Source organism: Thyridium curvatum, assembly GCF_004353045.1.
Source record: "Thyridium curvatum strain D216 chromosome Unknown NODE_34_length_383523_cov_77.689754, whole genome shotgun sequence".
NCBI classification, from domain to species: Eukaryota; Fungi; Ascomycota; class Sordariomycetes; order Thyridiales; family Thyridiaceae; genus Thyridium; species Thyridium curvatum.
In genome coordinates this window covers 343,306-364,694 of record NW_022156789.1, presented here as the reverse complement: position 1 = coordinate 364,694, position 21,389 = coordinate 343,306, and the positions used below count along the sequence as shown (strand labels likewise).

Here is a 21,389-nt window from a genome sequence, read left to right as displayed (position 1 = left end):
GCATTGAGATAGCGGGCCGACGCATTGGCGAGGAAGTGAGTACTAAGCATACATCGGGAACCAATGGCACCCGCCGCACCCCTTGCATTTGCAACCCTCCAATATTGCTATCACACGAACGCCTTCATCCTCAGAGACAATGTCTTCGTGTGATAGCAACCTAGACTCTGTAATCAAAGATCACCGGTCAGCTTAATTTGCGAGATTGTCTTACCTTGGGAGATTATGGTTCAACGCAGGCTCGCGCGGGAGACTGGAAATAGGAGACATTCGACATGTGATGAATTCATCCTTTCAACTTTCGACTAGTCCACTTCGAGACACGATCGTTCAGTGTTATCTCACAGTTCAAAAGCTATATCGTGGCTGTCTTTCAAGCCTGTGGTTATTGCTATCCCTTCGAACTGTTTCTGCCTCCCCCTACGCACACTCAAGATGGCCCTCATCATGGCATTGCCTATTCTAATCGTTCTGACAGTCATTTTCCATGCTTCCGCTCAGCAGCTAAACGGCTATGCCTTTGATTATAGCGAACTGCACCTTTCAAGTGCCTGCTTGAATGTTCTCAACTCCAACATAACCTCCTGCGATGCGGTTCTGGGAGAGTTCGCCGGCCCGTGAGTATATACCTGTCAACTAACTATATTTTCCTTGGTTGACCAAATCCTGTCCGTAGCGACCTGAGTTTCGATCCCTTACTGGGAGATCAACTCCAATTACTCTGCAAAGATCAGTGCAAGACCGATTTGACAGCCCTCGGAAGTCAGCTGCGATCATCTTGTGACGCGACTAAGGACGTCCTAGAGGTCGGGGGACTTTTGTATCCAGGTACGGCTCTTTCGCAAGCTGACGTACGCCAGATCATGAGCTGATGCCCTCCTACAGCAACCTATATGGTTGAGAAGTTCTTGTATGTCTGTAAGTATAGCAAAGATCGCGCTGTTTCATCTCGAGTGGCAATCTGACATCTGCCCGGTCTCTAGACAACGTTGCCTGTTACCGGGAGAACTCGAACGGCGAGTTTTGTGACTTGATCACTGGCGACCTGCGCAACCGCTCCGTGCCTGTAGACGAGTGCTCGGACTGTATGCTAGGGCCGCAACGGCTCCAGCTGAGCTCTCCACTCGGCTACAGCGAAGACTACGCAGAGGACTTTGCGTCGATCACTCAGAGTTGTGGCAAAAGCGGCTATGGCTATACAACGCCAACACCGCTCGAGTTGACTCCGACTTCGACAAGCGAGCCACCGGTAGCGACATGTGGTAATGTCTACTCTGTTGGGGCGAATGACACCTGCGAGAGTATTGCTGCAGCGCATAGCGTGTCAACATACTCGCTGATCGCCCTCAACAACATTGACTTCTCATGCAGCGTTCTGCCGTCTACCATGTGCATCCCCAGCCAGTGCACAACGTACAGGTGGAACGTCGCAGACACTTGTGATACGGTAGCCACCAAGTTCAACGTCTCGGTGGATCTGCTTGTCTCGTGGAACCCAATCTTTGATGCCGGCTGTGGCAATGCCGATAGATGGGCTTTCTGGACGGTTTGTGTCAGGTAAATACTCTATCTCTGAGTTGAGATCACGCATGGGGCTAATCAGTTCGCCATAGCTCGCCTGGCGATGTTGTAGCCCAGCCACCCAAGCCCACAGCCGTGCCAGTACCCTCAAATGCCAAATCAGACTCCAACAAGAACTGCGCGCAATGGTATACAGTCAAGGCCAATGACACCTGCTTCACTATCCTACCTCTTGGCTCGTCTATCACCTTCGCGGAGTTTCGCGTCCTAAACCCCAGCATTGACGCGGACTGCACCAACCTGTGGCTCGATACCGCCTATTGTATGCAGGGAGTCGACCCCGTCGATGTCCCCGCAGAAACAACCTTCACGCGGCCTCCGACCGGAACGACAACCAGACCCCCGGTGATTGTACCCGAGCAGACTCAAGATCCCCTCGCCCCTGGCACCAAGGCCGACTGTGTCAAGTATGCAATGTTTTCGGATATCGACACCCTGGACCCGGTCTGGTTCAACTTCAACGGATCACGAGGCGACAATCTCATGTCGCTCAACTCTTGCCTGTACGTGACGGGAGCATACGCCGCCAACATGACGCTCTTCCTCCAATGGAATCCAAGTCTGACCGAAGGCTCGGGCTGCAAGCTGGTCAAGGGCCTCAGCTACTGCGTCGACGACGGCAGTCAGCAAACGACAACAACCGACGGCCCGTCGTCGACGTCGGCGCCAACGCAGACCTCGGCCTCGTCTACCACTTCTACCTCGGGTGGTGGACCGCCAGCCCCGACACAATCTGGCGTCATCGAATCGTGTAAGCAGTGGCACGTGGTTGTGAGTGGTGACGGGTGCTGGGCGATTGCCAATCAATACGGCATTTCTTTGGATGATTTCTATGCGTGGAACCCTGCCGTTGGGACAGATTGTCTAAATCTCTGGCTGAACTATGCAGTTTGCGTTGGTATCTGATTGAAGTATTGTGAGGGGTATTGCCTAGTTGTTGTACATGAACGGCAAGTTATCGCAGAGCATAATCCAAGACATGTCTCGAGCGGCTTCTTCGTACGCTGTGCAGAAAGAGCGGGCGGGCAGCTTCATGTAGTTTGAGTCGGTAGTTGACGCTGGGCCTCTTGTACCTGGGTCCGAGTTCTCATCTTGCCCATTGACGAGAAGCATGTTCAAGGCACCTGACGAGCTGGTGTTCGAGACAAGAGGCTCCAAGCAGGCCGCATCGACACCGACGCAGAACTGAAACCTTGGGAGATGCCGAGGCAGACTCAGCACCTTGGCTCCGGGCGGAAGCTGGGAGAGGTCTAATTGAATGTCTTTTTCTAACACCGCTAGCTTTTCGCTCGCCCACACGCGGAAGCGAGAACGAACATCTTCCGGCGTCGCCTGGTCGAGGCCTTGATCTTCGACGACGGTCCAGACGAGAATGGGGCCCAGTAGAACGTCGCGACCGAGTATGTCGAGGGTCTCCGCCACACTCGCTTTGAGCAGGTCTAAATAGCGCTGCCAAGCGGCATCGTCGCCGTAGGCGCATCGGTAGATTACGAAACCCCACTCATGATGACTGGTCCGCTTCATACCGTTGATTGTGTGTGCGAGCGGCGAGAAGCTAGTGTCTTGTAGCGGCAAATCATCCATGTCGCGCTGCTGGGGATGTGCTAAGGGTCAATGGTGGGAAAGGATTCGTCCCATGTACGGAGTAGTTGATGGAGGATGGTCAAGGGTGCACAGCTGACCTTCGCGGGAACAGGACGTTTTTACGCCATCTGCTGGTTCTTGATGCCCCGCATCCGTGAGGATAATTACACAAAGTGTTCCAGCTGACATTCCGAAATTTGTCAGCGTAGAAGGATTTCTCGCGATTTCGCGTAAGCACACTCTCAGGGGCTTAGCGACCTCATTTACTACCTACCTGCCTTAGCGTAGTTGATTGACTTTATACGCAAGGTGACACGAAGCAGCGCGTTCCTTCGGCGCTCTACTTGACGCAAATGAAGAGCAACATCTACCATCGGACGGCTCACTCTGCCATGCACAATTGCAAAAATCATGGACGCGCTCCAACGCATAGTGTACGGCCGTCGCCATCGGAGATCGCGTCGCCCAAACAATCCGACGGATGAGGTCATACCTCTGTTCTTCTTTGACGACACGCCGTTTTATCGGAACGCGGTTGGAATCTGGACCCTGCGCTTCAACGATGTATTGGATCCGGACAGATTACATGCTGCCTTGGCGTGCTTGTTGGAGAAAGATGGCTGGCGAAAGCTAGGCGGGCGGTTCCGACAAAACGTAAAATGAATCACCCGGATCACTGGAGCAACTCGTGGTTAACACTGGCCCAGGACCAAGGAAAGCTTGAGGTTCATATCCCGAAGGCCTTCTCCGAAGAGCGACCGCCAGTGAATTACTCACATACATCGTTCAATATCGCCATCGACGAGCATGCAGTTGCAGCGTCCTATCCTAACCTCGGCCAGCATGATCTTTCGTCCATGATGATCCCGGGAGCCAACATATGGGACCTTGGTCTCCCCTCGACCACGCCGCGAGGCACTGAGGATTACCTCAACTCTGACAGCCCGCTCCTCACCCTGCACATAACAAGCTTCACAGATGCTACCCTCGTATCATTGTGCTGGCCACACGTTGCTGCCGACGCGAAAGGTCTAACGGAGCTCGCCAAGGCCTGGAGTCTCGTTCTTGCAGGACGCGAAACCGAGGTTCAGCCCATGTTGTCTTTCCGCGATGACCCGATGGCTACTGCTGGACGTGACCAGAGGTTCCAGGAGAAGCACTGGCAGGAACACTTACTTCTGACCGGTTTCTGGCTGTATGTATGTCTCCTACGCTATCTGATAGACATGCTGTGGTGGCCAAAGATGGAGAGCTCTGGCGTTTTCATCTCAAAGGAGGCAGTTCAGAAGCTGAAGGCGGCAGCAGCTGAGAATTTGCCTGAGCCAAAGCCTTTCATCTCTGACGGTGATGTCATCTCAGCTTGGGCGTGTTCCATGGCAGCAAGTGTCCTGACACCGACGTCGGACCGCACAGTTAGCATCTTGAACGCTTTTGATCTGCGCAAACGTGCCCCATCTCTGTTCCCTGCAAGAGAAGGGGATGGGTGCTATATCCAAAACGCTGTATTCCCAATTACCACGCTCGTTCCCGCACGGGTGTTGTGCTCAAGGGAAGGTCTTGGTCTCGCAGCCCTGGAGGTTAGACGTACGATCGGGAATGACAGCCAGGAGGCCCAAGTTCATGCGCTCGCCAGGTTGAACAGGCGCGCTATAGTTGACAATGGGCTGGTTCCGATCTTTGGAGATACAAGCATCTTTATGATCAATCTATCCAACTGGACCAAGGTTGGAGTCTTTCATACTGTGGACTTTGGACCGGCCGTACTCTTCCGAAACTCTCGGACAAGATCTGGTATGTGAAGATGACCGACACATCCTATAGGATATGAAGAGGCAGACGAAGCTAACATTGCTTTCAGGGGTTCTCGAGAGCAAACCAGTCTTCTGTCAGGACGAAGGAGTCAGCGAGAAGGATGTCTTTGCAAGGAACTATTTCACGTTTGTAGAGGGTCCTGCAGGTGGCTATTGTGTCCGAGGCTACCTGCCTCCGAAGGTCTGGCGTAAGATTGAGCAAAGCATAGGTAATCTTTAGATGGCTCCGCTACACCTTCAAAGTGGCAGAGCCAACTTCGAGGAATCAAATAAAATCCATCACAAGGCATCCTACCAAACCCAGCATGCCCAGGCTCGAAGAGTTGGGAAGCTGATCAAAGCTGACATGCTCATTGGATTGAAGAGGTCGTGTCAGCTTTTGCCACTAAGCAGCTGTTCAACTAGATCTGGACATGTAGGAGGCAACAGGGTCCCAAGTCCTTATATGCCAAATTGGGGTTCTCGAAGCAGATTCCATCACAGGAACCACCAGCTAACTCGGTTGGACTTGATATCAGCGACACATTGGGCAGCTAGAGGTAGCCCATAAGATTGTGGCGGTGCTGACGCTGCGGCCCCTGCGGCGAGTTTGCGGAGATACCGCACTTTGCTGCACGATGAGGTGGCTTGCAGGGGTAGCCTTGCCCAGAGGCCCACTCAGCTTGCCGCCTTGCATACGGGGTAAGATTGGCGTGAATATTTCGATGTCAGCTCTCACTCTTTCAACTTCTGCTCTCTTTTATTTTGCTGCCTGCTTCTTATCTTGCGGTGCTTGCTTGTATATACCTTGCCAACTATATCACGAACATCCTTCGTCGCTGTCGGCAGTTGCCGCAACCCCCTCCAGCGCCTCGTCTCCTGGGCATCCCCATGACAGAGCTCGCTGGTAGCATATACGGCTGCGATGTCAGACTCCGACGACACACTTTCGCCGGATTCGGCCTTGGCGCAGCGACTGCTTGATGAAGGATTCACTCACACTGGCAAGGAATTGAGCAAAGGGGAGGCTCTGAGATGGGCGGCGAAACAAGTCAATCTCGAGCTCCTGCAGTTGCTCATCCGAGAAGGCGCCGATGTCAACTCCAAGGGCGACAAGGATGAGACTGCGTTCATGTTCGCCGCGGAGTCTGGGGACTGCGATCTCATTCTCGCGCTTCACAAGGCCGGGGTCGACATGGAGGCAGGGAACACGTCAGCACAGAGTGCCCTGCACTATGCTGCGATAGATGGTCGCGAAGCCGCTGTGCGACTGCTCGTCAATGAACTCAAATTTCCGATCGAGTATCCCGATGTTGATGGGTGGACGCCTTTCCTGGCGGTGGCGCGAACCGTCCAGACTGCGATGCTTGGAGTTCTGCGCGAGCTGGGTGCTAATATCGATGCTAAAGACAACACGGGCCGCTCGGCTCTGCATCATGCCGCCATCCGAGGTTCTCTCGAGAACGCGAAGCTTCTGATAGAATGGGGTGCGAGCCCCAGTCCTGCTGACGAAGATGACTACACACCTCTGCACAGAGCTATCATCGCCAACCGACCCTCTATTGTGTTAGCAAACCCTCTCTCCTGAACCGGAAAAATGTTCTAATTCTGTTCTCGTAGGCGGTATCTGGTGGAGATTGGGGCCGACATCTCAGCGATAAACAACATCGGTCGTAATGCACTCCATACAGCCGCATGGGAAGGGAAAAGCGATCTTGTCGAAACCATTCTGCAGCCGGGAACCATCGATCTCGAAGCCAAAGATGGTACGGGCGATACGGCTCTTTCGCTCGCAGCGTACCGCGGTAACACGGCTGTTGTTAGCCTGCTTGTTCAGAGAGGAGCGGCTCTAGACTGCGTCGACAACCGAAGCAACTCACTCCTGCACAACGCCACTCGCGGCTACTCTTTTGAGGTGATTGACTTTTTGATGAAGCATAACGCCGATATTGAAGCGAGGAACGGATCAAAGGCAACTCCATTGCTTTTTGCGGCCCGAAACAGCGACTTGGGCATGAACCGCTACCTGGAAAAGTACGGAGCAAACCTGTACAAGGTCGACAAAGATGATTATACTGCGCTGCACCTGGCTGTCATGACAGGAAATCTAAGGCTAGTACGTCACTATGTACGGTCCCGAGTGAGCCTCGAGGCGAAGACCAAATGGGGCCAGAGCGCTCTGAGCCTGGCGGCGGAAGAAGGATTCAGCGAAATTGTCACACTACTTCTCGACAGCCGTGCCGATATAGAGACTGAGGCGACACAAGCGGGCTGCGAAAGGTGGCGGCCGATTCATTACGCCGTTTCCAAGGGACATGAGGCAGTTGTAGAAATCCTGCTGGAGAGAGGTGCCGACGGTTTTGCCAAGGATGCAGACGGACGGACTGCTCTCTATCTTGCCGAGGACAAAGATCACACCAATATTGCAGAGCTCATTCGGAGAAATACACGAATAGGCGGCAAGGTGTCCCAAGCCGTCCAAGTACGGTCCATTGCGGGCTTGATCTATTCTGCTGGCTTCGGTGATGCCACCGACCTAAAGCGTAGCATTGAAGAGGGCGTCGATGTCAATGCGATGGCAACGGATGGCAACCGCGCCCTCATCGAGGCTGCCAAGCGCGGAAAGAGTACTTCGATGCTCATGCTCCTTGAGGCAGGCGCGGATCCAAATCTGCAAGATCTTTTCGGTATGTCAGCGCTATGGTGGGCGTGCTGGATGAAGGAAGAGGAGGTCGTGCGACAACTTCTTTCACGAGGAGCGAGCACGGAGGTAGCGGATCAAGACAACCAGACACCGCTTGCGGCAGCTTCTCTGCAGGGATACGACGGTATTGTGCAGATATTGCTCGATCATGGAGCCAATCCCAACACGCCCGTTACCTACGGCATGACACCGCTAATCTACGCCGTCAACGAAGGTCATACGCGCGTGGTCGAGCTCCTTGTAAATGCCAACGTCGACCTGAACTATGCACAGCCCGATGGCGAGACAGCTTTGTCCCTCGCCAAGTTAGACGGGAACGACGAGATCGTCAGGATCTTGGAAACCAAGATCCAAGAGGGCAATGGGCCTTCTGTCTCAAGCGACAAGGCAGATGACACAGGGTACACGGCACAAGAGAAAGAGAGAGCCCTGAAATTATCAAAGGCCGCACGAAAAGGAAGGACTGTTGAGCTTGAGAGGTTGCTCAAGTTAGGGACAAACATGAATTTGCTCGAGAAGTCGGATATTCCGTTGATCTTGGCTGCGAAGCACGGTCAAGTCCACGCAGTGGCCATGCTTCTCAGCCACGGAGCTCAAGTCGACAAGCGCGATGAGTCGGGTCGGACAGCCCTGCATTATGCTGCGTGGAAAGGCCAGACTGAGATTATTCGGCACCTCCACAAGCATGGAGCAACCATCAACAGTCAAGACTACAGCCAGCGAGATCCCCTTTCATTAGCGGCAGAAGCTGGCCGCAAGGATGCCAGCGCGCTGCTTCTCGAACTCGGCTCGAAATTGGATCACAGAGATGACGATGGCCAGACCCCTTTGTGGCATGCTGCACAAGTTGGCCATACAGACATAGTGGAATTGCTCGTTAATGCCGGGGCAAACATCAACTCAGCTAACCACGAAGGCTTCACTCCCCTAAGCCAGGCGGTTGACGAGCGAGACTTCCACACGGCCAGGCTTCTCCTAGAGAAGGGTGCCCGCATGATCCCTGTGCCAAAAACGAACTACTCACCGCTATGCTTAGCGGTCTACAATGGCGATGAGGATATCATCGAATTACTCAACGAATACAGAGCCGATGTTGACCACCTATCCAACTCACGTCGGACACCCCTGATGATCGCTGCTGAGGAAGGACATGGTATGGTCGTTCGGCAACTGATTGAAATGGGTGCTCGCGCCGACGCCAAAGACGACGATGGAAGAACAGCCCTCTCCTATGCCAAAGAGAACAGGCACGGCTCGCTCCTGTATGATCTCTGCAATGCCGCATGGCTGAGAGAAAAGAACGAGAGGGCTCTGAGAAGGACGCGGTACGAGGAGCTCTCGGAGAGATCGATGTACCAGTACAGCCGCTTGCAAGAAAGCGGGCAGATACGCATCATGGAGTTGCACCCAGGGGAGCACGGCGACGTGATTTCGTTCGAGCTGCACGACGTGGACCTATCCCGGGTTCCTTCCTACGAGGCTTTGTCCTACGAGTGGCAGGAGAGACAAGGGAATATTCCTGTACAATGCGGCGAAGATCGTGTCCATGTCACCCCGAACTGCAAAGCGGCCTTGGAAAGCCTGCGATACAAGGATAAATCCAGGATGCTTTGGATTGATGCGGTGTGCATCGACCAGAGCCGTACCCAGGAGGTCAATGAGCAAGTATCCATGTTCACAGATATCTACCGCAAGGCGAAGAACGTCATCATGTGGCTTGGAGAAGACGATGATGATACCGAAAAAGGATTTGGCGCCGTTCAAACGCTTGCCGGCCTCTACCCACTCGACAGAGCAGAGCGGCATAAACTGCTGAATATCGCATTTGATGGGAAGGAAGAAGCAAGGGAGGCATTGGCGTCCATCAAGCCATTATACGACAGTTCATACTGGGAACGGGCTTGGATCTTCCAAGAGATCATTCTTGCAGGATCCAGGGGTGTCGTCTACTGCGGTCCGTACAGCTGCAACTGGGACACGCTGAGAACTGGGCTGTTGGCTTACGAGCAATGTGCATCCCGAGCAAATAACCTCTGCTTCAAGGCGATCGTGAGCATTGACAATGCATTCAAAGAGTCTGGTGGAGCCGATATCACCACCACGATCGCCGCCATGACGACGTTCCAGGCCACGGACCCGCGAGACAAGGTGTACGCAACGCTGAGATTGGGCTCAGCCTTGCTGACGTCACAGCAGCTCAAACCCCCAGCCGTGGATTACGAGCTGACGGTTCAGGAGGTGTACATGGAAGCAGCTCGATACTATGTGCACGTCCGCGGATCGCCCGGCTGGGGTCTCGGGAATCGTCCAAGCAAGAAAGTCGTGGAGGGTTTACCATCCTGGGTCCCAGACTTTGACTACGGATCCCGGCGGACTGCTCTTGAGACTTACCATGCTCTGTACGGCAAAGTAAATCTGACCTCGACAGACCTGAGGGTGGGACGCGCCCCCGCGATGACCCGTGTGTCTCTGCACATCGGCGCCTACATTGTCGACGATGTTATTTTCAGTGCTCAGATCGCGAGAGAGAAGGATATATATGACATTGTCAACTCTCTGGCTGTCGTTTTGGCAGAGCAGGGACATGGAATCTACGATCCGCTCCCTCGTCAAGATGGTCTTGCGACAGCCCCGGCGACCAAATTGGAGGACACTATTTTTGCAGCAATGTTACGTGGCCTGCTCAACTTACGTATTGGCGATGAAGAACGGGACTTGAGTCAGGATTCGGATTCAGATTCGGAATCGGGTATTGACGAGCCGGATGAGGGGACCAGAACTCACATCGCGAAGCCAGGACTCACGGACCCCGCTGCCGAAGACTCGAAAACGTCCCAAAACTTCAGTGAGGACGAGGACAAGGCATCAGAGACCTCCTCAGTGGATGACTGGATTACTGTTAGTGATCATTCGGTAAATAGCGAACTTCCAATCCCCGATGGGGAGCTGGACCAAAATTCGTCGGAAGGTGACTCTCAAGAGGGTGACATGTCAGATGCTTCGCTGGGGTCTCCACAGACATTCTCGTATAAGCGGATCGCGGCCTTTCTCGCCTGGAAGTTGTCTATAGACAGCACTACTCCCGAGCTGTCAAAGCATATCCCGCCATACTTGGAGTCCCTCGTGAGGGACTGGAACGACCCGGAAGAGAAGAGCGAGAAATATCTCGAGCAGTATGCCGACATGGAGAACAGTGCCCGGTATGATACAGATATTTTCTACACAACCAAAGGATACTTCGGGATCACCAATGGCAACGAGGCTGCGGAGGGATTGGTCGTTGCCCTCGTGAGCGGAGACTCACAACTGTCCTTACTCAGGCCAGGCGAGGATGGTCAGCAGAAATGGTACGAGTATGTCGATGACGCTATTTTCACTCATCTATCCGGTGACATCAATACTTTGGACATACTTGATGCTACGGGGAGGATAGAGAGGATAGTAGTACGGTGAACATGCCTTTCAGAAACGGAGAGCAGTCGTCTTGGCAGCAATGCTGGAGAGAGCAACAGTGCCTAGGCAATACGCACATGATCATTATTTGTACCATCATGTTCCACTACAGTCCAACTAGTAGTCTACCTTTTAAGAAGCGGATTTGCTTTGAGCAGTACACGATCTTCACCAACAATAGAAGTCTTCAAGTGCACGCTTGCTGGACCAAGGTCGCCTTCAGCAATCATGATTTACTTCGTTTTCATCTTGTCGAGAGATGTCATATCGCTTTCGTTACACTTCGCTGACCTCGATATCATGCTTTTCTCGCGCAGCAGATGTCTCGGCCCGCGGTCCATCAAAAATGACAGCGATCTCCTCAAGGGAATGGCCTTTGGTCTCAGGGAACAAGAAGTAGATCAAGACCAGGACAAACGCGAGAATGCAACTGAACACGATATAGTATCGCCAACTGAGACTTTCCATGCCAATTGGGTTGACGAATTGAGCAACCATCAAGCCCCCAGAGTTGAAAAATAGTTCGAGTGTGATACCCTTGGCTCTCAGAGAGTAAGGGAAAATCTCAGTGGGGTACTGCGTTGAAACGTGTTAGATTCTAATAGAGCCAACGTTCGGTGATGTAGACTCAGACTTACTCCGAAGAGAAGTGGCGTCCAGGCTATATCGTAGTGGAAGAAAACGATAAAGACACAGACGACAACGACAATACCCGCAGTGGAGTTACCGGTCTCGTTGTTGACCGCGGAGCAGGCAGTCCAGATGATGTAGGAGATGAGCATGCCGGTGGTCGACCACAAAAACAGAGTTCGCCGGCCAAGTCGATCCACAAGGAAGGCTCCGAGCAAGGCGGCCAAGAAATTAAAGATTTGCAGCATGCCGTTGATAAGTGTCTGGTCAAACGTCCCCGTGATCCCGACGGATGCGAGCACCTTGGCCAGGTAGTAAGAAAGCACGCCGACGCCATTCCATTGGGCGAAAAGCCCGACGACAATAGCTACGAGACAACGACGACGATTGCCCGGCGTCGCAAACAGAGAGCCCCAAGTTGTATTGGCCGCCTCCTTTTCCATCTGGATGGACTCGATGATCTCGCCCATCTCGGTAGCAACCAAGGGACTGTTTGGCGTAGGATCGTGCAGCCTCGTCAGAATCTCAGTAGCCTCTTGGATGCGGTCCTGGGCCACGAGCCAACGGGGCGACTGAGGAAGCCACCAAAAGGCCAGGACCTGAATCAGCGGGAGGATCGCCTGGAAGATCGAGGGCACCTTCCATGCCATGGAACCCGACATGTTCTGGGTGCCGAATGTAACCCATGAAGCGACGATGGCACCCACGTAGTATACGGTGAAGAATGCTGAAGTGTATTTCGCACGATGCGTCGGATAGGCGAGTTCAGCAATGAGTAGAGCACTGGGGGAGATCATAAAGGTGCTTGCAAAGCCTAAAATTCCTCTGGCCAAGCAGAACATGCCGTAGTTGACCGAAACAACCTGGATCACGGTGGCGATGATGGTGCCGATACAGCCGAAGAGGATGGGGATCTTTCTTCCATACTTGTCGGTGAGTATGGGAGTGATGGGAAGTGCAAGTAGCATGCCGACGGTCATGATGCCATTGACCAGGCCTAGCATCTTCCCCTGAGGGTTGCCGAAGTCGCTGGTCCATTGCGGAAGGGCCTGAAGTCCGTTCATCAGAGAGCCTAAGCGAGAGGATTATATCAGATTAGCCAATCACCAAGCCTAGTGTTCATCAGAATTTGGTACAAACCATCAAAACCAGAGACAGAACTTGACAGCACTGGAATCGCTAGCAAGAGATTCAGCTTCAGTAGGTGTGGTTGTTGAAACCACCACTTATCTGTCTGTGGGAGGACTTCAGCCAGAGCTTGACCGACGACATTGGCATCGCGGTCCTTCTGAGTTGGTTTGACCGTCATATCTGTGAAGTGCGATCTTTTCGAAGCTGTAAAGAGCTAGCACAGAATGATCTCGGCTGGCGTGTTGGTTCATTATCGTGACAGTTGGGTGTGCCCTACGATTAAATAATCGAGAGCACATTATACTCACCCCTTGCTCTGCACAAAAAAAGGCCCCTTCCCCGAGGAGATTGACCTGGATATAACTTCGATGTTGTAATTATCCACTTTGCATACCTCGTCTCGAGCCCGGCAAAACATCGGCTGAGAATGGACCTGGAGGACCCATGGGGGAGAGTTTCGTGTCCAGTCCGTCGATCATATCGTAGTGGAGCGACCAATTATTCGCGACATATCGGTGGGTTCTTCACGGAGATGGCCTAGGATGCCGGGCCAACTTTCCTAGCCTCGGCCTCACTGCCTTCAGCTCCTCATAGATGTTTCTTCGAAGGGTCCACGTATGTCTTGTGGTGGGATTAGTGCCCTGTGCTGATGAAACTTCAGCCAGTCCCGCATGCTGACATCTCGCTGACATGTATGTCTTTCCATCCTAGCAGCATGTCTTTCGACTGAGGATTCCCCATGGGCAAAAGTACTGAAGGTGGAGAACCAATGTTCTCTCCACTTCTTCTACGCCTCCGACACGGGCCATCTCTTGAAAACCAGCCTCAAGCATCTGTATTTCCGCGACTAATATGGCGGGTACCTGCTTGTCCCACAATGGCAGGCGAGCAAGTGAACTTGCGTCGGCTCTTGCATCGGTATATGTAGCCTCACCTACAAGGAGATCAATGTCGCTCCACGAGCCACGGAGCATGATTTCTACTGTTGACATAAACGACTAGTTTCGAATTGCTTTTATCTCCGATGACAAGTTCCCCCCTGACGTATCTAAACTAACACCGGAAGCCCGTCGCGCCATATCTGTATTGTATTGCCCATACCATAAATGTTGTGTGGCTAGTATACTGTCCTCGACTTCTGTGAACTTGTCTCCTATGACTGTTAAGGCCTTCCCATTGGTTGCCGGAATACTGGCTAGGTAGACGGCAGCCAGCGCTACAGAAGAAGCCTTATTCACAGGAATACCCAGGCTCCTGAAGGCGCTGGCAGCATCGGAAGTGAATAGGCGGGTTTGTGTTCCGCCTGGTGCTATGGCACCAACATTTATGCTGTCAGCAGGCGCGTTTTGACGTAATGCCCGCATCAGGCCGATGACACCGTGCTTTGCCATAGAGTAGAGAGGCAGATTTGGACGTTCGTTGTATGATGACGTCGATCCGGTGAGGACGAGACCGCCGCCCTGTGGCTGCGGGTTCTGTCTCATGTAGTGAAGAGCAAGCTTGGATGCTGATGGATCGTCAGTCCCTAACTCGGAAAGCGCCTTTGGTGTAAGGAAGAAGCGCTAACTATAAATCACGCCATTGACATTGACGTCTATCACGTTCAAGTCTGGCGGTGCAAGTTCTCCATCTGCGTCCAGCAAATCCTGGAAAGTCAAGTTGTTGTCTCCCACACCTGCATTGGCAAAGACAAGATCAATCCGCCCGTAGCTATCTTTGACTTCCGCAAAAAAGGCCTTCATTTCGAGCCAACTTGCGACATTCACCTTATAGAAAGTGACCTTACTAAGCCACGTCAGCCATTGCCTGATACTATGCTTTTTCTTGCTCGATCACTTACAAGCCTTCTTGCTTCAACGCCGTCTCCAGAACGTCACCGGATGTTGCGTCCATATCGGCAAAGGCTACACGGCCACCTTTCCGGACTATAAGCTCCACAATTGCCTTTCCGATACCACTCGCACCGCCAACATGTTCAAACTTATTAGTTCAGTGTGGCCATTATCAGTCATTTCGGTATGCGCACCTGTGATCACTGCAACCTTTCCCCGTAGTTCACCAAGGTGAGCTTCTGTGATTGAGACTTCAGACATAGTCTTGATTCGGACTTGTACTGAGAGGCGTACTGCTGAGAGACAGGACCATCTAACAGAGAGGTGCAGTAATTCCAGTTATTAAACGCGTGTAGGCTGTTGATGGGCACTTCTCTGGTCCCAATGGTCGAGAGGGTGGTCAGCATTGATGCATGAGACCCACCACTAGCTAGTTAGAGCACTCCTGTTATCATATTTCGCTATGGCTATCACCTGGAAGAGTAAGCAACCACATGGGCGAGCTGCATCATATGCACCAGACTCCATCAGAAATCAATAGAACTCGGTGCACTGTCGTTTTACGAGCATATAAGCTATATAGCAAGCCCTTAAAACAGACAGACTTTTCCTGTCAGTGGAATCAAGGAGAGGGAGGTAATTCTGACATATATGTGCCTTAAACTTAATACTACCCCAGCGTTCGAATTAGTTTCGGGCTTGTTCACTTGGGTATCAAGTCTGAAGGTGACTTTGGTGGCCATTCGTGAGAGTGGAATGGCCTCGGTAGTCAGAAAAATTGTGGAGTCAAGGCCGGGTCATATGAATTCTGTTTGTTGCTCAATCGAATGATGTTGAATTGTAATTCTTTCGCTGCCTGAATGATTCACATAAACAACACACCATGAGCCCGATAGATGGTCCCAAATCTGCGAGGGAATCCCTCAATGTCACGCTAATCGGCACTGGCACCATTGGCTTGTCCTTTGCTGCGCTGCACCTTTCACGCAGGTCGGGTCCCGCTGTGAAGCTCACAGTCTACGACCCGCGGCCGGACCTCGAAGGCTACATTGACAAGACTTTACCAGGTACGTTACAGGCCGGTCAACTCCGGGAGCAGCAACGATATCTGCGCTCAGCTTGACTGACCGATGCAGACTACCTTCGGTCGGTGTGGCCAAGCGACTCTGCCAGCAGGTCGAGCGAACAGAGCCGAGCCGAGGCACCGGATGTGGGGGATCTACGCGCCGCCGGACGCATTGCTGTAGCATCGAGCTTGGCGGACGCCGTTCAAGGAGCCGATATCATCCAGGAGCAGGGCCCGGAGGATGTCGCATTCAAGCAGGACATATGGGCCAAGATCGAGCCTCTTGCCCCGCCGCACGCGCTCTTCTGGTCCAGCACGTCGGGCATCCCCGCCTCCGTCCAGATGGCCCGCATGCAGGACAAGACTCGCCTCATTGTCTTGCATCCCTTCAACCCACCGCATGTCATGCCGCTTCTGGAGATTGTTCCATCCCCTGCGACCTTGTCTCTTCCCCACTCTTCCATCATGGACCAGACCATAGAATATTGGAAGGGTCTGGGACGCACGCCCATCGTGGTGAAGGAAGAAGTCACTGGCTTCATTGCCAACAGACTGTCCTTTGCCCTTTTCAAGGAAGCAGCATACTTGGCGCAGAGGGGTGTTTGTAGTCCTCAGGATATCGATAAGATTGTGGAGCAGAGCCTAGGACCTCGCTGGGCTGTACGCGGGCCGTTCTGGAGCTATCACGCAGGCGGTGGGCAGGATCGAGGGCTTGAGGGCTTCTTTGACAAGATTGGCAGCACTATACAAGCTTGTTGGGATGATACCGGCGAGCTCAGCCTAGAGTCTGACGGTACGGATAAGGAGACTTGGGCCACCTGCTTGAGCAAAGAGGTGCAAGAGATATATGGTCATCTTGGGCCAGACGATCTCCGGAAGAGGGATCAGGCCTTGGCCAAGGTTTTAGACATAACACAAGGAAGTCAAGAATGAGCGATATTTCCTTCAAAGTATATTACTAAGCTATATCTCATCCTTGTATACGCGGCATGGGCTTTATGCCTTCGTACTCTTGGCTTCACTTCCCATGGACGCCGCCGTCGACAGGCATTCTGATGCCAGTGATGTAGTCCGATGCAGGACTGCAAAAGAAAAGCGTGATGCCCTTGAAATCTTCCGGAACCGCCCACCTTCCCATCGGTGTGCGAGACGTAATGTACTCTTTGAAACCGGGCTCGTTCTCGAAGTATCCGCGCGTCATAGGAGTGAGCGCGTATCTACGATGAGTCAATATCTTGGCTTGGCTCACTTCACTAATTCATTTGATGGAGGGTTCAGTTTGACCTACCCAGGACACAAACAATTCACGGTGATACCGTATTGTGCCCATTCATTTGCGAAAGCAGACGTGAACTGGTTCACTGCCCCCTTGGTCCCCGCATAGACTGAGATGTTCTGGCCAGCTATCATGCCGGCCAGGGAAGAAACGTTGAGGATCTTGCCGCCTTTGCCTCGAGCAATCATGCGTCGACCCACCTCCTGGGTCATGACATAGGTAGCATTCATGTTGATGTTGAAGATCTTGTGGCGGAAGGCGTCGTCAACCTCAAGGATCGACTTATGGCCGCTGACCCCGGCGCAGTTGATGAGTATGTCAATGGCGTGGCCGTCTCGGTCGATGATGTCCGCGACAGTCTGTTTGATGGCTGCCTCGTCGACAAGATCGCAATCGTAGACGCTGACCTTAATCGGAAGCTTGGCGAGACTCTCCTTTGTCGATGTGCTTGGGTCGCCGGGGATCTGGATGATAACAATGTTGGCGCCGGTCTCTGCCAGCGCCTCTGCCATCGCTCCGCCAATACCACCGTTCGCACCGGTAATGAGGGCGGTTTTGCCGCCAATGCGGAAAAGATTGAGTACGTTTCCAGACATATTGGCGAGAACGTTGGGTGCCAGGAAGGCATGAACTGTAGACTCGGTCCGGCCCAGGCCTCTATATATATCTTTCCATGCAACCCCTCACGTCAGCACCCAACAATGACGATGCGGTCAGTCTTGTGAGGGGCTGGTCCGTGGTCACCACAACCGAATCGCGGCTCACAGACTTGGAGAGATAAAGCTACCTAAATGGCATCTCCATGGGCACTATCCCTATCTTAATGATATTTTTCAAGCTTGGCGCTCGATTGGGATATATACTGCAGTTTGTCCCACAGTTTCGCATCATAATACCTCTGGCAATGGTACCAAAACCTGAATCTGTTCCTAATTTAGGTGAGCAGTGCAAAACTCCGGATCCGATGGCCGCTGCCATAGCATGTTCAGAGAAGTGGAGATTGAAGAAATCAATAAAGAAAGTGCCTAGAATAGGATTCAGAGAAAGGGACTAGAGAAGAAATATAGACGAGGATTGGGGCTGAAGTAGAGGCATCTAACATTCCAACGACATCAATACATATTGAGGAGTTGATACGGTTCAGGTGACGGGGTAAAGTGTTTTGAAAGTAGCAGGACTAATTAAGGGAGCGAAATGCATTGACCACTCAAGACTCTGGTCAGGAAAAGAATGATGGCCCCCCGATCGGGTCTTCTTAGAAACTCATCTCCTTAGGCTTCTGTCTAGTATAATTCCTCCCAAATCAATTATCAAACCATCTACAGTGTGTACCTGAAGCTTTCCAGCCCTTGAGGTGCTGTCACCTTTCCCAGATCCAATAGTTTATTCTGATGCCTGTAGTATAATGCCATGAGGGCAACCAGAACTATGTAAAGTAACTGCATGCCAATGCTCGTCCTATCACAATAATCAGACTCTGCTCGTGGTGGATATCCGACCATATCACTTACCACATCCCGGGGAAGTACTGAGGCGCATCTTGTGAGCGGAAAATCGTGCTACCACAAACTCCTCCGATAGCGCCAGCTGTCAGGACTGCTGCAGACACAACCCCACGTCTGGAAGGATCACCCGTGTTGTTTTGAGCATAGGTTAACAAGGTTGGGCTTTGGCAGATCAGTATTGTTGACACGGAACGCGTTTCGGTACAGTACTTACACATTGGATTGTGCTCCGTATGTGGCAAGGAATACACTGCTTGTTGTCAGCAAGTCAATCAATTTAATCACTCGAACATGGACCCACCCAAATAGTCTTACACCTACAACCTTGACATAAAGAATGAGCAGGAGGCCTACGACGCTGATGATTTGTTAGAAGAAGCAGTCCATGAACTTGAGTTTTAGGTGCGTGACTTACGCGTTAAGACACTGGAACACTAAAACTCTAAGAGTTGAAGTTAGTTCCATACGTCAAGACTTGAGTGATTGACTTTGTAACGTACGGCCATCTGAGTTTATACCGGTCCGACCAGTTGGCTGCAGCAATAGACATCAAGATACAGAATATCTGCACATGATATCAGCACATCCAGTCCCAGGAGTCACACCTTTGGGGAGTCCTACCCATGGGGGTGTCGACAGAAGTAGGGTGGTAGAGTAGTCGAAACCCATGCCGTCTGACAGGATCACGGGCATGAAGAAGGCGACTGAGTAGCTGCTTGAAGAACTGATGAAGTAACAGATCATACTAATGACCAGGTCAGACTGATTCGGATCTCATCCATAAGGCATGACTTACAAAACACCAATCTTCCAATCAGCCCAGTATCTCAGTGCCTGTTTCACAGTGACATGTTCATACTCTCGATTGTCCCTCTCCATGGCCACGCGTTTTGTCGCAATGTAACGTTGTCGATCTGTGAGCCACGTGCTCTGTTCAGGAACTAAGTTCAACGTTGGGGCATTAGTTCTGCTTGATTAATAGTTGACGTGAGAAGCTGGTGCAGAACCCACAATCGCCCATGAATATCCAACACACAAGCCCGGCCACGACTGTTATTAGGCCCTCAAGGATATAAATCCAACGCCACCCTTGTGCGTAGATGCCAGAGCCGACTGATATCCTGGAGAAGGCGTAGGCAAGCTAGTGCATAATTAGCTTCATTGATAATCATCGTTAATAGCCATCGGCATCACTTGCGATTCCGCTAAAGGCGTTCAATACTGTGGCAATCATGAAGAAGGTCGAGATGCGGCGAGCCGTTTCAAAAGTCTTGTACCATGAAGTAATAACGAACACGGCACCGGGCAATGCTACTATACGGTCAGTAGATGTAACATAGAGTCGAGGTGCTTTAACTAACTGCAAGCCTCAAACCCTCCCAGAAAGGCTCTTAAGATAGCTATGGTTGCCCAGTGGCGAGCGAAGCCCATGCCTAGAACCATGGCACCCCACGCTGTTATGTTGGCCGCAAGCCAGTGCCGAGCTCCGATGCGGCGAATGATCAAGTTGGAAGGCATCTCGAGAAGACCATATGCGATGAAGAAGACCAATAGGGACAGAGAGTATCGTCCTCCTATAAATTGCGAAAATGCGGGTTGGTAGATGCTCGCGGAAAGGCTTGTTCAGGAACAACAACTTTACCGATGCCCATATTTAGATCCTTCTTCATTCCAATAACATACGCTGACGAAATGTTCGCTCTGTCTAGAAGAGAAAGTCCCATGACGACACACAATGTCGGAATCACCCGGAGATCAACCCTGCGCCTGAAAATAGCATCAGCCAAAGCTTAGCACAACGGAACCATACTTCGACATACACGAGGCGCTCCTCCTCTTCTGGCGTCCATTCTGGCTGAGAATTTTCTGCTGTTTCTAGGCTCTTTGCCATTGAGCCGGACTGTGATTCCTTCACTTCGGTTTCATGGGGTGACGTAGGAAGGGTTTTAGATTCCATGGTGCTTTCACAGTTATCAGACTCGCGTTCGGATCACTACTGAACAACTTAGGAGTGTGTTAGGAGTAACAGGCTCACTTCTGAAATTTCGACTGCGTTGAAGAGGCGAGCGCCCTTTATACCACATATAGTCTCAGTAAGCGCCATAACCAGAAGCATTATCTACGAAAGGTTCTCCCCGCATGTCCTCGAAGTCTGGGGGCCGAATCCACTCGCAATGTCCGACTGTCATTGCACAAGTGTCCATCAACAGAAGCAAGACGCTGGGACACCCATATATTGTGACAGCTATCCCTTATTTAACCTAGTGCGGTGAGGGCAATGTGTAGAAGTAATCGACAAAAATCGAAATGTCCCTTTCAGGGATAATCCAACTTGTCAGTCTATCTCATCCTCACCTTGGTTTGCTCAGGTACGCTATTGATTGGCCAGCCACCAAGTCTGATGAGAGCCTACAAACGTTCTTACAGTAAACACGAGGGCTCTTGGTTAATAACTGGTCATTATCGCACCGATTATATATGGCTAGACTGGCCGATGTTGCAAGCAAACGAATCATTGACGGGGAATGGCAAGTTGCCGAGCCTTTGGTCCCATCCAGGTCAGCAGGCTAGTGTCCTTGACATGGCTCTTACTCAGGTCCATCCTGGGTGCTTATGCTGACGTTCCGGCCCCTTGTTTTAATTTGACGACCGTTAGTGTGCCAGTCGTTTTGGTGGTGAGTAAGAGCAAGGAACCGGGCATGTAGTAGCTGCCTTCTTGATCACGATGGCATCGAGGCTGCACCCCTATTCACACGACTAGGCTGGAAGATCCAGCTCTTATTCATTGTCCTGAATACGATCATCATTCATAGCTGTAACTCTTTCCCAAAATTAAA

General features: G+C 51.9%; 9 protein-coding genes across 9 annotated transcripts; 3 read left to right on the top strand and 6 right to left on the bottom strand.

The window, feature by feature from the left end:
* Positions 1-435: 435 nt before the first annotated feature.
* On the top strand, positions 436-2,487 carry E0L32_006213 (uncharacterized protein; the record flags this gene model as incomplete). Its single annotated transcript, XM_031140821.1, has 5 exons — positions 436-617; positions 677-828; positions 886-918; positions 984-1,557; positions 1,614-2,487. 5 exons carry the CDS (start codon positions 436-438, stop codon positions 2,485-2,487), a joined length of 1,815 nt encoding a protein of 604 aa, XP_030995194.1.
* Positions 2,488-2,511: 24 nt separating this feature from the next.
* E0L32_006212 (uncharacterized protein) lies at positions 2,512-3,165 on the bottom strand (the record flags this gene model as incomplete). The annotated part of the gene is made up of 1 exon (XM_031140820.1): positions 2,512-3,165. One exon carries the CDS (start codon positions 3,163-3,165, stop codon positions 2,512-2,514), a length of 654 nt encoding a protein of 217 aa, XP_030995193.1.
* A 659-nt stretch (positions 3,166-3,824) lies between these two features.
* On the top strand, positions 3,825-11,112 carry E0L32_006211 (uncharacterized protein; the record flags this gene model as incomplete). The annotated part of the gene is made up of 4 exons (XM_031140819.1): positions 3,825-4,956; positions 5,024-5,185; positions 5,888-6,521; positions 6,576-11,112. The coding sequence occupies 4 exons, from the start codon at positions 3,825-3,827 to the stop codon at positions 11,110-11,112; spliced, it is 6,465 nt and encodes a 2,154-aa protein (XP_030995192.1).
* A 276-nt stretch (positions 11,113-11,388) lies between these two features.
* E0L32_006210 (uncharacterized protein) lies at positions 11,389-13,051 on the bottom strand (the record flags this gene model as incomplete). Its single annotated transcript, XM_031140818.1, has 3 exons — positions 11,389-11,688; positions 11,751-12,814; positions 12,883-13,051. The coding sequence occupies 3 exons, from the start codon at positions 13,049-13,051 to the stop codon at positions 11,389-11,391; spliced, it is 1,533 nt and encodes a 510-aa protein (XP_030995191.1).
* Positions 13,052-13,580: 529 nt separating this feature from the next.
* E0L32_006209 (uncharacterized protein) lies at positions 13,581-14,966 on the bottom strand (the record flags this gene model as incomplete). The annotated part of the gene is made up of 5 exons (XM_031140817.1): positions 13,581-13,871; positions 13,932-14,380; positions 14,441-14,658; positions 14,714-14,853; positions 14,916-14,966. 5 exons carry the CDS (start codon positions 14,964-14,966, stop codon positions 13,581-13,583), a joined length of 1,149 nt encoding a protein of 382 aa, XP_030995190.1.
* A 622-nt stretch (positions 14,967-15,588) lies between these two features.
* E0L32_006208 (uncharacterized protein) lies at positions 15,589-16,704 on the top strand (the record flags this gene model as incomplete). Its single annotated transcript, XM_031140816.1, has 2 exons — positions 15,589-15,772; positions 15,842-16,704. The coding sequence occupies 2 exons, from the start codon at positions 15,589-15,591 to the stop codon at positions 16,702-16,704; spliced, it is 1,047 nt and encodes a 348-aa protein (XP_030995189.1).
* Positions 16,705-16,789: 85 nt separating this feature from the next.
* On the bottom strand, positions 16,790-17,643 carry E0L32_006207 (uncharacterized protein; the record flags this gene model as incomplete). Its single annotated transcript, XM_031140815.1, has 2 exons — positions 16,790-16,988; positions 17,060-17,643. 2 exons carry the CDS (start codon positions 17,641-17,643, stop codon positions 16,790-16,792), a joined length of 783 nt encoding a protein of 260 aa, XP_030995188.1.
* A 723-nt stretch (positions 17,644-18,366) lies between these two features.
* E0L32_006206 (uncharacterized protein) lies at positions 18,367-19,431 on the bottom strand (the record flags this gene model as incomplete). Its single annotated transcript, XM_031140814.1, has 8 exons — positions 18,367-18,505; positions 18,559-18,714; positions 18,767-18,802; positions 18,854-18,910; positions 18,968-18,994; positions 19,053-19,086; positions 19,158-19,297; positions 19,349-19,431. 8 exons carry the CDS (start codon positions 19,429-19,431, stop codon positions 18,367-18,369), a joined length of 672 nt encoding a protein of 223 aa, XP_030995187.1.
* Positions 19,432-19,726: 295 nt separating this feature from the next.
* On the bottom strand, positions 19,727-20,509 carry E0L32_006205 (uncharacterized protein; the record flags this gene model as incomplete). Its single annotated transcript, XM_031140812.1, has 4 exons — positions 19,727-19,866; positions 19,914-20,126; positions 20,195-20,319; positions 20,373-20,509. 4 exons carry the CDS (start codon positions 20,507-20,509, stop codon positions 19,727-19,729), a joined length of 615 nt encoding a protein of 204 aa, XP_030995186.1.
* Between the last annotated feature and the right edge of the window lie 880 nt (positions 20,510-21,389).